The following is a 12,196-nucleotide window of genomic DNA, read 5'->3' as shown; positions in this document are numbered from 1 at the left end:
TGCCAGACTTCTAGTTATCCATATTTGGTCGATTCGTGTCCAAGTCAATTGAGCTTCAGAAAAGAATGTTCCTTCTCTTCCCAGGGGGTTTCTAACTCTCCAGATGTCAACCCAGTCCATATTGTCAGTCATTTCAAAAAAGGTCTTAGGTAGTCTTCCCTCTTTAGTAATGTTCTGGTTCTGTGACTTATCCATATTTGTTGATACGACCCCGTTCATGTCCCCCATCATGATGACGTTGTTGTAATCCAGATAATCCAGCATGATCTCGTGCAACTTCTTATAAAAATCCGATTTTCCTTCATTTGGAGCATAAATTCCTAATATCAAAATTTTTTCTCCTTGATACTGTACTTCTATTGCGAGGATTCTTCCACTTTCATCTTTAAAGAGAAATTTTGGTGAAAGGCTCTCTTTTGCATAGATCACTACACCTCTCTTTTTAACTGTATCCGATGATATAAATTCTTGACCAAGCCTTTTATTTATTAACACCTTTCTATGGAGCCTAATCACATGTGTTTCTTGTAAGCATATAATGTCCAATTGTTCCTTTTTTAAAATATGAAAAATTTTAGACCTTTTTTCGGGACTGTTACAGCCATTTATGTTCCAACTCAAAAGCTGCAGAGACATCCTGGATAGGTCTGGTTATTCTTTCTGGGGTGGTACCTTGTTCTCCGGTCCTTGAGGATCCGAGGGGGCGGGCTCCCCTGGAAGTTCTGGCGCTGGCAATCCAAGTCCTTTGTGGAGGTCTTCTCCGTGTGCTCCCAAAAACTTGTCTCTATCTTCCACTGTTTTGATTTTGATCTTTCTCCCTCTGTAGGTAAAGGATAATCCTTGTGGAAACTCCCACCTGAAGATAATTGCGTTGCTTCTCAACAGTCTTGCCAATTCCGTGTAGTTAGATCTAAGGTCCAGCAACTGCTTAGGAATGTCCTTGTAGATTTCAATTCTCTTGCCCAAAATGTCTAGTGACTTTTCGTAGTGCAGGCCCAAAATCTTGTCCCTTTCCTCCTTTGATCTCAGTGTTATCAAACAATCTCTGGGCTTCTCTGTCCTTCTGACTCTGCCAAGCCTGAAAGCAGATACAATTTTAAAGTCTTTTTCCTCTAACTTCCAAAACTTGGCAAATTCCTTAGTTAGAAATTCAATAAAATTATCTTCTTCCACCTCTGGTATTGACCGTATCCTCAAGTTGGTCTCCCTGTTTCGCAGTTCTGTCATCAAAAAGTAAATCTGATGTTCTCCAACTTGTTTGCTGAGTGGTCTTACTTCTTTCTCAAGTTCTTCCAATCTTTGACTAGTATCTTCAGCCAGTTTACGATTTTCACCTACAGCCTCCTTTAATTCTCCAATAAACTGGGCATTCTGTGCAACTTGTCCAGTCAGCTTATTCAAGCTTTCTGTGTTCTGTTCAATTTTAGCTGTATGCAAATCAGCCTTCTTGTCCAGAGCCTCCAGTTTCTCCAAAATTTTCTCCAAGACAGAGCTACTTGTCCCTGAAGCCATATCTCCCAGGTGCAGCTCCTCTGTCTCACCCTCCCCTGCCTGTATTAGGGAGGCCGCCTCTATGTCTGGAGGCAAAGTGGAAGGCAAGGCCGGCACAGAAGATCTACGCTGTGAGGCTGCAGATAAAGTTAGAGTTGTTTGTTTAGTCCTTCCTCTTCTCCTTGCGCCACTCATTCCAAAGTTATCTGTAATCCAAGGTCAATCCAAGTTGTTCCCATGAGAAAGCAGAGTCCCAGATGCAATAGTCAAACAGAGGCCGGGAAAGGGAAAGTAAAACAAAGTCACTGCTGTAAGTCCAAAATCCTCTAGAGGGAGCTTAATACGTCTTCAGGGAAAAGATCAAATCCAAGTTAAACTTATAAATTTAAATCCATGTCTATCGCCTCCACAATGTATTATTTTTAGCAGAGTAAAACTTAAAGCAAAACAGTGTTTCTTACAGTGCCTTGACTGCAACAGTTTCAAAGTATCCAGTTCCAACTCAGAATTTTTCAAAACCTGAATTCAATGTATCCAAAGTTGCAAACTGGTGCTCATCCAGGCAGCTCCAGCACCAGAGATTCTTATTTATTTTATAATCCACTGGTACCACAGAAGAAGGATATCAGTGCACCCCGAATATGACCAGCAAAAGTCAATAGCTCAAAGTCTTTCACTCAGAAAACTGCTTTAACAGGGTGCCAGCATTTAGTTAACGCATAACTTTTTGTCTCCACTCCTCCTGCTCTTTGCTTAAAGTTCAGTATAGCGGGAGATGGGCTTCCTGCTTATCCTCACTCCGTTTTCAGCCAGATTTCAACTTTTTAAAAAAGTTTTAAAAGTTTCATAAAGTTCTCAAAAAGTTTCAGAAAGTTGACAAAAGTTTCAGAAAGTTTTCAATGTCCAAATTTACTCACGGGTTGTAGTTTCCAAAGTTCAGAAAAGTTGCAGGAAGAAAGGACAGCGCTGACCGGCAACAGCAATGCGGCTTCACTTCGCTGTTTGCGCAACGACCCACAGCGCCGCTACCCCCTCCGCGATCCGGAGCCCCTTACGGGGTCCCTTCAACGTTTTGGGGGCTGCTTCTGGCGCCCGCCGGGTCCCGAGACCACAGGCTTCTGCCACCTGTGGTTTTTCTGAATGGGTCTCCGCTTCGCCGTAGCGGACGACCCGTTTACAGCGGAGCTCCCTTCTCCTTACTCGGAGAAGGCAGCCATTACCGGTCGCGCCGCCTCCGGAAGTCCGCCGCCTCCGGAAGTCTAGATCTTTCTTAACTTCTGTCCAACATTTCTCATAATTGTCTTTAAATAAGTTCACGTTCTTAGATGTTAAATTAATCCCCAGGTATTTCACTTTCTTTGCTACCATTAATCCAGTTTCACTATAAAACCTCTCTCTTTCAGCAACTGTTAAATTTTTCTCCAATACTTTCGTTTTCTGTTTATTCAGCTTAAAACCTGCTACTTGACCAAATACTTGTATTAGCTCTAAGACTCTTTTTGTACTAGTGTCTGGTTCTTGTAGAGTTAGTACTAAGTCATCTGCGAAGGCTCTCAGTTTATATTGTTTAGCTCCGACCTGAATCCCTTTAACCAGCTGGTCCCCTCTAATCATGTTTAATAAAACCTCCAAGACAGATATAAAAAGTAATGGGGACATTGGGCACCCCTGTCGTGTCCCTTTTTCAATAGCAAATTCTTCAGTAACCACATTATTTACAATTAATTTTGCTTTTTGTTCAGAATAAATTGCACCTATACCATTCTCAAAACCTTGGCCTACCCCCATCCCTTCAAGATTCTTCTTCATAAAACTCCAAGAGATATTGTCAAAGGCTTTCTCCGCGTCCACAAATATTAATACTGCCTTAGTATTAATATTAGCTTCTAATAGCTCCATAATGTCTATTATATTTCTCACATTGTCAGATAAGTGTCTTCCTGGAAGAAAGCCTGCCTGATCTTTATGAATCTCTCCCACCAAAACTCTCTTCAATCTTTTTGCCAAAATGTCTGCAAAAATTTTGTAATCCACATTAAGTAATGATATAGGGCGGTAGTTCTTGATCTGATTCTTCTCAGTCTCAGATTTTGGTATAAGTGTAATACACGCTTCTTTCCACGATTCAGGTGCCTTCTTCCCCTCTAAAATTTCATTGCAGACTTCCTTCAGCGGTTTTATCAACCATTCTCTCAATGCTTTGTAGTATCTGGAAGTCAATCCATCTGGTCCTGGAGATTTTCCCAATTGCATATTTTGAATGGCTCCCTCTATTTCTTGCTCAGTTATCTTCTGGTTCAAAATCACTTTACTTTGTTCAGAAATTTTTCCTACAATAACCCTGTAAGGCAAATCAGCAATAGCCTATACTGCAGATGGGGTTGGGGGCTCCGAAGGTGTAGTTTGCCTAAGGTCACTGAATAAGTTCATGGCAGAGCTAAGAATTAAATCTGAAACTGTTAGTTCACAGCTTACTTTCTTAGCTACAAGAAAGGGGAAAGTTGAGGAAGCAAGGTGGTCAGAAAGCATTCTTATCCTGTCATTCGGTATTAGTGTGTTCTAAACTGTGATGCATTTGAGAACTCTTTCATTTCCAGGCTAATGTTAACAGTTAAAAGCATATTGTATATGTTAAGTATATTGGATAATATCTAATTGTGAATGTTTGTGAGCAGAACAGATTTGTGCAACAAGGCTTCTCCTCCTTCCCTTTGCAATCCCCTATATATTTCCCCAAATCTGCTTTAAATGGTTGGGAGATGTCAGGGAACTGGGGGCAGAGAAGGGGGAAACGATGGGGAAATACAGAGATAAGCCTCCGATCATAAGTAGTTGCACCTCATCAGAGGGGGAGGATGATGAAGGGTTGTCAGGAAGCAATGAATCAGGGAGGAGGGAGCAATTTCCAGGGCTTAGCTCTTCACGTAACAGAGGAAGGAAAAGGGGAGGGCTCCGGAAGTGGTTATGCTGGAGAAAACAAAAGGAACAGGCAGTCTCTGCAACTGATACCGAAAGAGCCGGACGTGCGCTGAGAGCTCTATGTGTAAATAGGAGAATGGACCTAATAAAACCTGTAAAACTGCCTGGAAGCCCGGACTCTTATCTCTTCTAGCACCCACCAATCATCCTTGACAGGAGATGATCCAGAAAATATTTTAGTGAGCATGCAGTACTACATGGAGAGTAGAGGAATGAGAAATCTGCTTGGAAATGTTAAATTTTTATTTTTTAGGGGTTTTTTAAAGATTATTTTAGATTTAGGGGAAAATGTATAGCAATTTCTTTTCATCTGCTCTCTATATTGCAGTCGATTCAGGTTGTTGAATTTATCTTATGGAATATAGTGATAAAATTTATGTTACTTTCTTCCTCCTCACTCTACATGTTTTTTTAAATAAATAATTTGTTTAAAAGATGCATTGTAATTTGACTTTTTGATGCATTCTCTTTTCTTAAACAACATCCACTGATTGCATTGCTAATTCATCAAGTTCAATTTACTCAATTATCCAAGGTTGAAATATTTATAAAGTTATAAGTGAACTAAAATATCACATAAAGGGCATGCTCATTAGTATTTAATTGTGAGGAAAATGCAAAACAACACACATAATCAGACACACTACTTTTTGCTGCTTTGAAAAAGAAAAGGTTAGCAAATTGTTTTACTTGGGTTAAAAACTAAAATAGAGTCATGTATGTACTCCTTTACTTTTCACACTGCAATATTTCACTTTAGAGTTATTTTATTAAACACTGACATGATTAATCCACTCACAAATGGTATAGATGCAATTACAGTGAAATACCTTTCATGTCTTCTAGGAAGAAAGCTTAAAAGTTCAATTGGACTTTTTCCCAAGAAAATGTGCATAGGACTGCAGCCATTGAAAATGTGCACAAAAATTTGGTTTAGCCCTTTGCCAATGGATTATACAGCCACTAAAACAAATATGCTATGGGTAGAGGTAGACTCAAAATCTACCACTACCCATAGACTCAAACTCTCTAAACTACAAAGTTTCAGTGGCCATTTGAAGAATTCCCATTAAAACCAGTGGAGACATATGTAGGCTTCAGAATGGGTAATTCATTCCCTTACACACACACACACACACACACACACACACATTTAGGTTTCATAAGTCCTAACTTTGGGGTGTGACAAAAGCATGATAGATGACTGACTGGGTATGTATTACCTAACAAAATAGGTTGATGATGCAGAATTGCTGATTGGACCAATTTCACAATTATCTCTGATTTACGAATATTTGTTAAGCAAGGCTTCATGCTTAATATCGCCTGCAGAAGATGCAGCATTTCCCATACATTTTTAGCATTCATATGACACCTGTGTGTGATATGATTAGAAATGAATACTTCTATTGGGTTAGGTAAAGGGTAAAGGGATTCCTGACTGTTAGGTCCAGTCGCGAATTACTCTGGGGTTGTGGCTCTTATCTCGCTTTATTGGCTGAGGGAGCCGGCATACAGCTTCCGGGTTATGTGGCCAGCATGACTAAGTAGCTTCTGGTGAACCAGAGCAGCGCACAGAAACACCATTTACCTTCCTGCCAGAGCAGTACCTATTTATCTACTTGCACTTTGACAAGCTTTCGAACTGCTCGGTTGGCAGGAGCTGCGACTGAGCAACGGGAGCTCACCCTGTCACGGGGATTCAAACCGCTGACCTTCTGATTGGCAAGCCCTAGGTTTTTTGTCATCGCATTCACCATGGTGACAATAAATTTAATTCTGTACATTTTGAAAACAGAAGGATGGGTTGCCCCCATATTTTTTTTAAAAAAAGCATGACTGGCAGGCACGAACTAATCTGTATTTATTTACTAAATAATCCTCAATATTCTCACACATTGTAAGCAGAAATCCTACATGTAATGGGATTCACATACTTCAAGCTTTAATACCTTCTGTGTTCCAACATGACAAAGAAGCATCAACCAGATGTAGATTTAGGAAAGTGTGAGCAGTGCGGTCGCACTGGGCAAAGAGCCGAGGAGGGCGCCTTCTCAAAGCCTGGGAAGAGCTTGCCCAGTTTCAGGAAGGAGGCGTGAGGACTCTAACAGGGACCTAGAGTCCTTCTTCTACCTTCCCAAAGCTGGGCAAGTACTTACCAGGGTTTGGTTAAGAGGCAGAAGAGCTATAGGACTCCCCCAGAGCCCTGCGCCTCCTTCCCAAAGCCGCTGTGAGGGCAGGGAGGGGCGTCCATAGCTTTGCACCGGGTGGCATATTACCAAGGTCCCTGTGTGAACATTAGAAGTGGAAAGGATCAGATCAGAGGTCCCTCTAGCACAGCAAACTGCTTCCCACAGTGAGTAACCAGGTGCATCTGGTAATCCCACAATGTGATGATGAAGGCCATGGTCCTCCCTTATCAGCATAGATTTGGGCATGAACATTGCATCCTGACATAATTAATTTCAGTCCCTTTTCTAATATTTCCTAGAGCATAATTTTATTGTTCACAGCACACTAAGAACAACGTTTTGTGGCACCTTACTAATCAAGAAATGTATTGTGGCATAAGCTTTTGTGCTCTAATTCTTCACTTCATCAGACGTGTAGAATATTATTCTTGATGCTGTGTGTGTGTGTGTGTGTGTGTGTGTGTGTGTGTGTGTTAGCAATGAGGGTCAGATGGAAACAGAGAACAAATCATGGTAAAATGTAAATGTGAAACATCCTGATAATAGATTAGCAAATTAGTACCTGTACAGGCTACATATGTTAAAAAGCTTTTCAACAGTTTCGTGTGGGAATTTCCCTTTGAACGCTCCTCTTCATTGTACTGTAAAAGCACCTTAGGATCAGTGACAGAGTGTACTGGGGGTGAGATTAAATGTTCTGCTAATTTCTGAATATTGCCCTCTCTGACATCAGATGTGTGACAATTTATTCCTTTGTGTCGTGACTGAGTTATGTTGAATAGAGAATACCATTGTTTGGAGAAGACAACATATGTCATAATAGACAATGAATGAACCCTTGAATGACATTATTAGATCCAGTAATGGTGTTGTTTGAGTAGATATGGAGACAGTTTTCTTCTTTGAAAAAATGTTTCTGACAGTTTAAATATAAATAAATTACAGAAACAAACAAAAACAAACTAATATAACTAATCAAGTCTAATCTCTGAAATAAGATTTCTGCATAGATATCCAGGAGTCTCCACAGACATCCAGCTCTGGTCTCCCCATTGACAAAGTTTATAAAGGCATAATGTATATTCTCAAAATATTTATCTCTAGCTTTCCACATCTGCAGTATTTTTTTTTCTAGCACAACATCTTAAATTTACTGTTTCCATAGTTCTGTTGATACTTGTTTTCCCAGCATCCACCTTTGTGCCACTTACCAGACAAGCAGCTACCAATTAAAAAACAGCAGTTTCCTTTGCACTAAATTATATTTTCTCCATTTAACATTTATAACAGCAGTATAGATCCAGAGCTGGCATATGGGTTTCCTGTGGTCTTTGTGTCACTGTTATGTAGCCTGCTGTCACAGGTAAGTAGTTGTTTTTAGTTAGGCGGCTGTTTGTGAGTTAGGCTTCCGAGAGGGATGTAGATCACTGACTATATGATGGAATGGCTTTAGCTGGGAACAAAGGGTGTTCTGTCACCTTTGGTCTTGTTTCTGCGCTTTAATTGATTATTCATGGGCACCAGTCTGGCCTTGTTGATCTGCTTTTTCATTTCAACGAGTGGGTATTGTAGTTTTTAAAATTCCTGAATTAAACCCTTGTGGTGTATGTCTTTGGAAAGCCAAGAAAGATGGAACTGTATTGTAGGACTTGGCTGAAGAGAATTGATTTTTGGTGAGTTCTGGGTAGATGCTTGAAACATGTAGACTTTTGAAGCAGTTAGTAGGTAGTGCTTTTAGCCCATGATGTAGTTGCACAATAGAGTTAAGATATTTCGCCTGCTTTGTGGAGTGGTGATGGAGGGGGGAAGGTTGTTCAAGTCCTGGTGGAACTTCTCAAGTTCCTCTTGTCTTTGAGTCCTGATGATAAATGCATGATTCATGTATCTCAGGCAAAGGTGCTTTTCTGAATACATGCTGAAAAACATAGTTCTATGTTCTGTATTTTTATCTTGTGAAGAAGCACCCTGATGATATTTGGGTAAAGGGTGGTATATAAATTTAATCAAGAATAATGATAAAAAATTGTTGACCTATTGTGGATTCAGTGCACTGAAGTAGCATGCTCTCCCCAAAGTTGAAGCAATTGCAGGTGAATACAAAGTGGCAGAGTTGGGTGCACCATAGCACCATCAGAGATCATTTCCCCGATGTCTTATAGTCCATCGTTGTGGAGGATGTTTGCATAAAGAACCTAAACATTCATGATTGCTAGGACACAATTCTCTGAGAGATCATCACAGACTTATCAGTTTGTGTAGTTCCTTGATAATTTAAGGGATTGCACTCAAATGTACTTTTCTTTTCTTTTAATCTAATCAAGTTTTTCCATTAAACTAATTTGGACTACTGAAGAAATGTTCAGATATAAAATTAAAACAGCATACATGCAGTAAACAAAACTAGAGAAAATCAAACAAATATGAAAGGGGGCTACTACCTCCCCTCCCAATGAACCATATTCCCCAGGTTCCCATCTTTCATTTTTTACAAAGAGTTATTTACTAGCATTTGTTGGCTTTCAAGTACAAGACAAAATGTATAGGTACAATTCTTCTCATTTCTGATGAGAAATGACCTTGTTCCGCACTTTCATTGTTCTACCTTTCCCACACCCTGAAACATTCTTGCAGGTGCCCATGTAAACATGAATTAGGGAAAGTTTACCCTTAAAATTTCCAGACAAAAAACATTATCGTTGGATGCTGAGAATACTGTGTAGTGTGAATGCAGAATGAAAGAGGGATTAGGAACAAATACTAGATAATTTAAAGATTTGAGCATGATCCGCAATGGAGGATGTGTGTGTTGACAAATATTTGTTTGTTAATAGACAATATCCCAAGAATCCTAACTTCAGCATTTGCTATTCAAAGCTTTTTTTCATTGTAATGCCTCATAGGTAACAATCTCTATTATTTGCTCAGATTTTTGGAACTATCATTCTTACAATTCATTTGTTATAAATCCTATGATATTCTGACCAAATGCCATGGATTTAGTGAGTCTGAAAGCATGACATGGAAATCCCATAGCAACCTCTATAGTGCTGCAGAAATTATTTTTACAAGACCGATACAGTTTAGTGACATGTATTCAAAGTATTGCACAATTTGCAGAAGTTGCTGATAAACACATACTGTAGCAAGTGAAGGAGAGTAACTACAGTATATCATACAACAATGCCAAACTCTTACTGAAGCTTTACAATATAATAAAAATAAGGTTTGCCTGGGGTGAACAAAAATATTTGTCCTTAATGTCAGTTTCAAAATTGACAACCCTTCAAAATAACCTTGGGTTTATAAACCAAGATTATGAGGTTTAAATGGATATTTGAAGGCATACATCTTTACCAGGATAGGCAAACAAACCAGAAGCTTGGGTGTGAACTTTAATGTGCAAATTAATTACGTGCAAATTAATTACTGCAGGAAATGATGAGGGGTTTAGGTTAAGAATTTGCTGTTATCTGCCTTGCTTCTGCTTTCAAGCTGTCTTTGTAAGGTGATGAACTAGAAGCTCCCAGATAAGATTTGTGGTCCTCCATGCAGTACCCAGAATAACCATAATTTCCACATGGTCCCTTCAGTTATATTACTGAACATAATTAGAAGCGATATGACCATGTTGTCCTGTCCTGCCCTGCCCTTTCCCATGCTTGCATGTAGAGTGGATGCTCGGGTCGCGAACGTGATCCGTGCGGGAGGCACGTTCACAACCTGCAACGTTCGCAACCCAGAGCACCATGTGTGCGCATGCGCGGGTCGCGATTTGGCGCTTCTGCACATGCACAAAGTGTGATTTAGTGCTTCTGCACATGCGCAAGTGCCGAAAGCCGGAAGTAACCTGTTCCAGTACTTCCAGGTTCGGCAAGGTGCGCAACCCGGAAACGCGCAACCTAAAGCGTCTGTAACCCGAGGTATGACTGTAGTGTTGATTCCTGTATCCATGCAAGCCATCTATATTCTTGGGTAAAGGCAGTTAAAGGTTGCATTAATAAACCCTACAAAACTTGTTTGGGCCACTAATTGGAAATGTTTGCTAATCTAGCTAGAAACTGTTTAATCTTATTAGGCTTAATCTTGACATTTCTTCTTTCATCTAGGCATATTTTTTGATTATCTTAAAATCCAAAAGTTTTGCAATTTGCATTTTTTGTTATTTTCGTACAAGCAACCATTAACATAAATATTATTAGTTCCTTAGTTGTCACTATCTCATTTCTTCCTTCCAATTTATTGAAAGAACTAAAGCTGTCCTAGTATATATAGTCTGATATGTAATCATACCACAAAACTGTGGTACAAAATGACATGACCACCATATTACCATATATGCACCTTGTTTCTTGTACCATTTCCAACCATTTTGTACCATTTGTATTTTTTATCTTTCCCAGTGACACTGTTGTACTGCATCATCAGTATAATATTATAAAAAAAATTCCCATACCAACTGTTAATACAGGTTTCTTTGATTGAAAACCCATTATTTTGAATGGCAATTTTACTTGTTTAATTGAATTAAATGATACTGTGATTTCTTGGCATTTATTTTTTGAAATGGGGATGGGTTGTGTGTGTTTTATAGAATTTAGAAGAGCTTGTATATACAGAGCATAATATTTGACAGTAGAATGTTATATAACATATAATGATGGTGGACAAACCCCAGCCATTATTCATACCTGAGAGGAATAAGTATGGCCGTCTGATCCACAAACAGGATTAGTATAAACCACTGGACACTGCTTGCATTTTGATGACAAGGGACCAACTCTCCATTGTTTATGGCCTAAGCCAGCCTCCTTCATACTGAAAGAAAACAAAGCATGTAGCATCATGAGCAATAAAAAGTTTTTTAAAACCTGTGAAAAGACCTTTTTTTTTAAGTTGACAATTGTGTGAGCATACAAACTGTCTGAATAACATTTCACTGGCCTCATTTAAACTCATTAGATGGTGCAATTTCTCCCACTGCCTCCCTGGACAATTGTAAGACATTTAATTGCACTCAGAGTATCAGTGATATGTCCCACATATGGAGAGAATAAATGTTGCAGTGTCCTAATGCACTACAGTGGTACCTCTGGTTACAAACTTAATTCTGTCTGTTCGTAACCGGAAACCGCTCGTAACATGAGGCACTTCCTGCTGCTGCCACACCACCAGAGTACAACTTCCTTGTACTCCCGCTCACATACCAGGACAAAGTTTGCAACAAGGGGCATCTTATTTCCAGGTTAGTGGAAGCATTCGTAAGGGGGACGGTACGTAACACGAGGTACCACTGTACTTTCCCACCACTGCATTCTGTCTATTTAAGATTGGACAGGTCACTGCCAAAGAGAGCAGGGAGCTTCTGTACAATTTATACACAGATATCCTGGATGGAAAGTCTCAGTGCTTTTTGAAACTTAGGAGGATTCACCAAACATTGTTTAGAAATGGGTGGTCTAGTTTTATTTGGAGCTTCATAAATCTACACATATTTTCATTATGCCATTTTGCTTCAGAATTTCAGGCATGTGGGA

General features: G+C 39.6%; 1 protein-coding gene across 2 annotated transcripts in view; it reads right to left on the bottom strand.

Moving 5' to 3' along the window:
• The window catches only part of SPOCK3 (SPARC (osteonectin), cwcv and kazal like domains proteoglycan 3), a 122,758-nt gene that overhangs the window by 38,976 nt on the left and 71,586 nt on the right, over positions 1 to 12,196 (bottom strand). For both annotated transcript variants that reach the window (XM_083631285.1, XM_083631286.1), the window contains one exon: positions 11,351 to 11,477. In XM_083631285.1, coding sequence (XP_083487411.1) covers positions 11,351 to 11,477 — 127 coding nt within the window. The remainder of the gene's footprint in view (positions 1 to 11,350; positions 11,478 to 12,196) is intronic.

This window comes from Podarcis filfolensis (assembly GCF_964270895.1).
Source record: "Podarcis filfolensis genome assembly, chromosome: 9".
In the NCBI taxonomy this organism is placed as follows: Eukaryota; Metazoa; Chordata; class Lepidosauria; order Squamata; family Lacertidae; genus Podarcis; species Podarcis filfolensis.
This window is presented reverse-complemented; position numbering and strand designations above follow the sequence as displayed.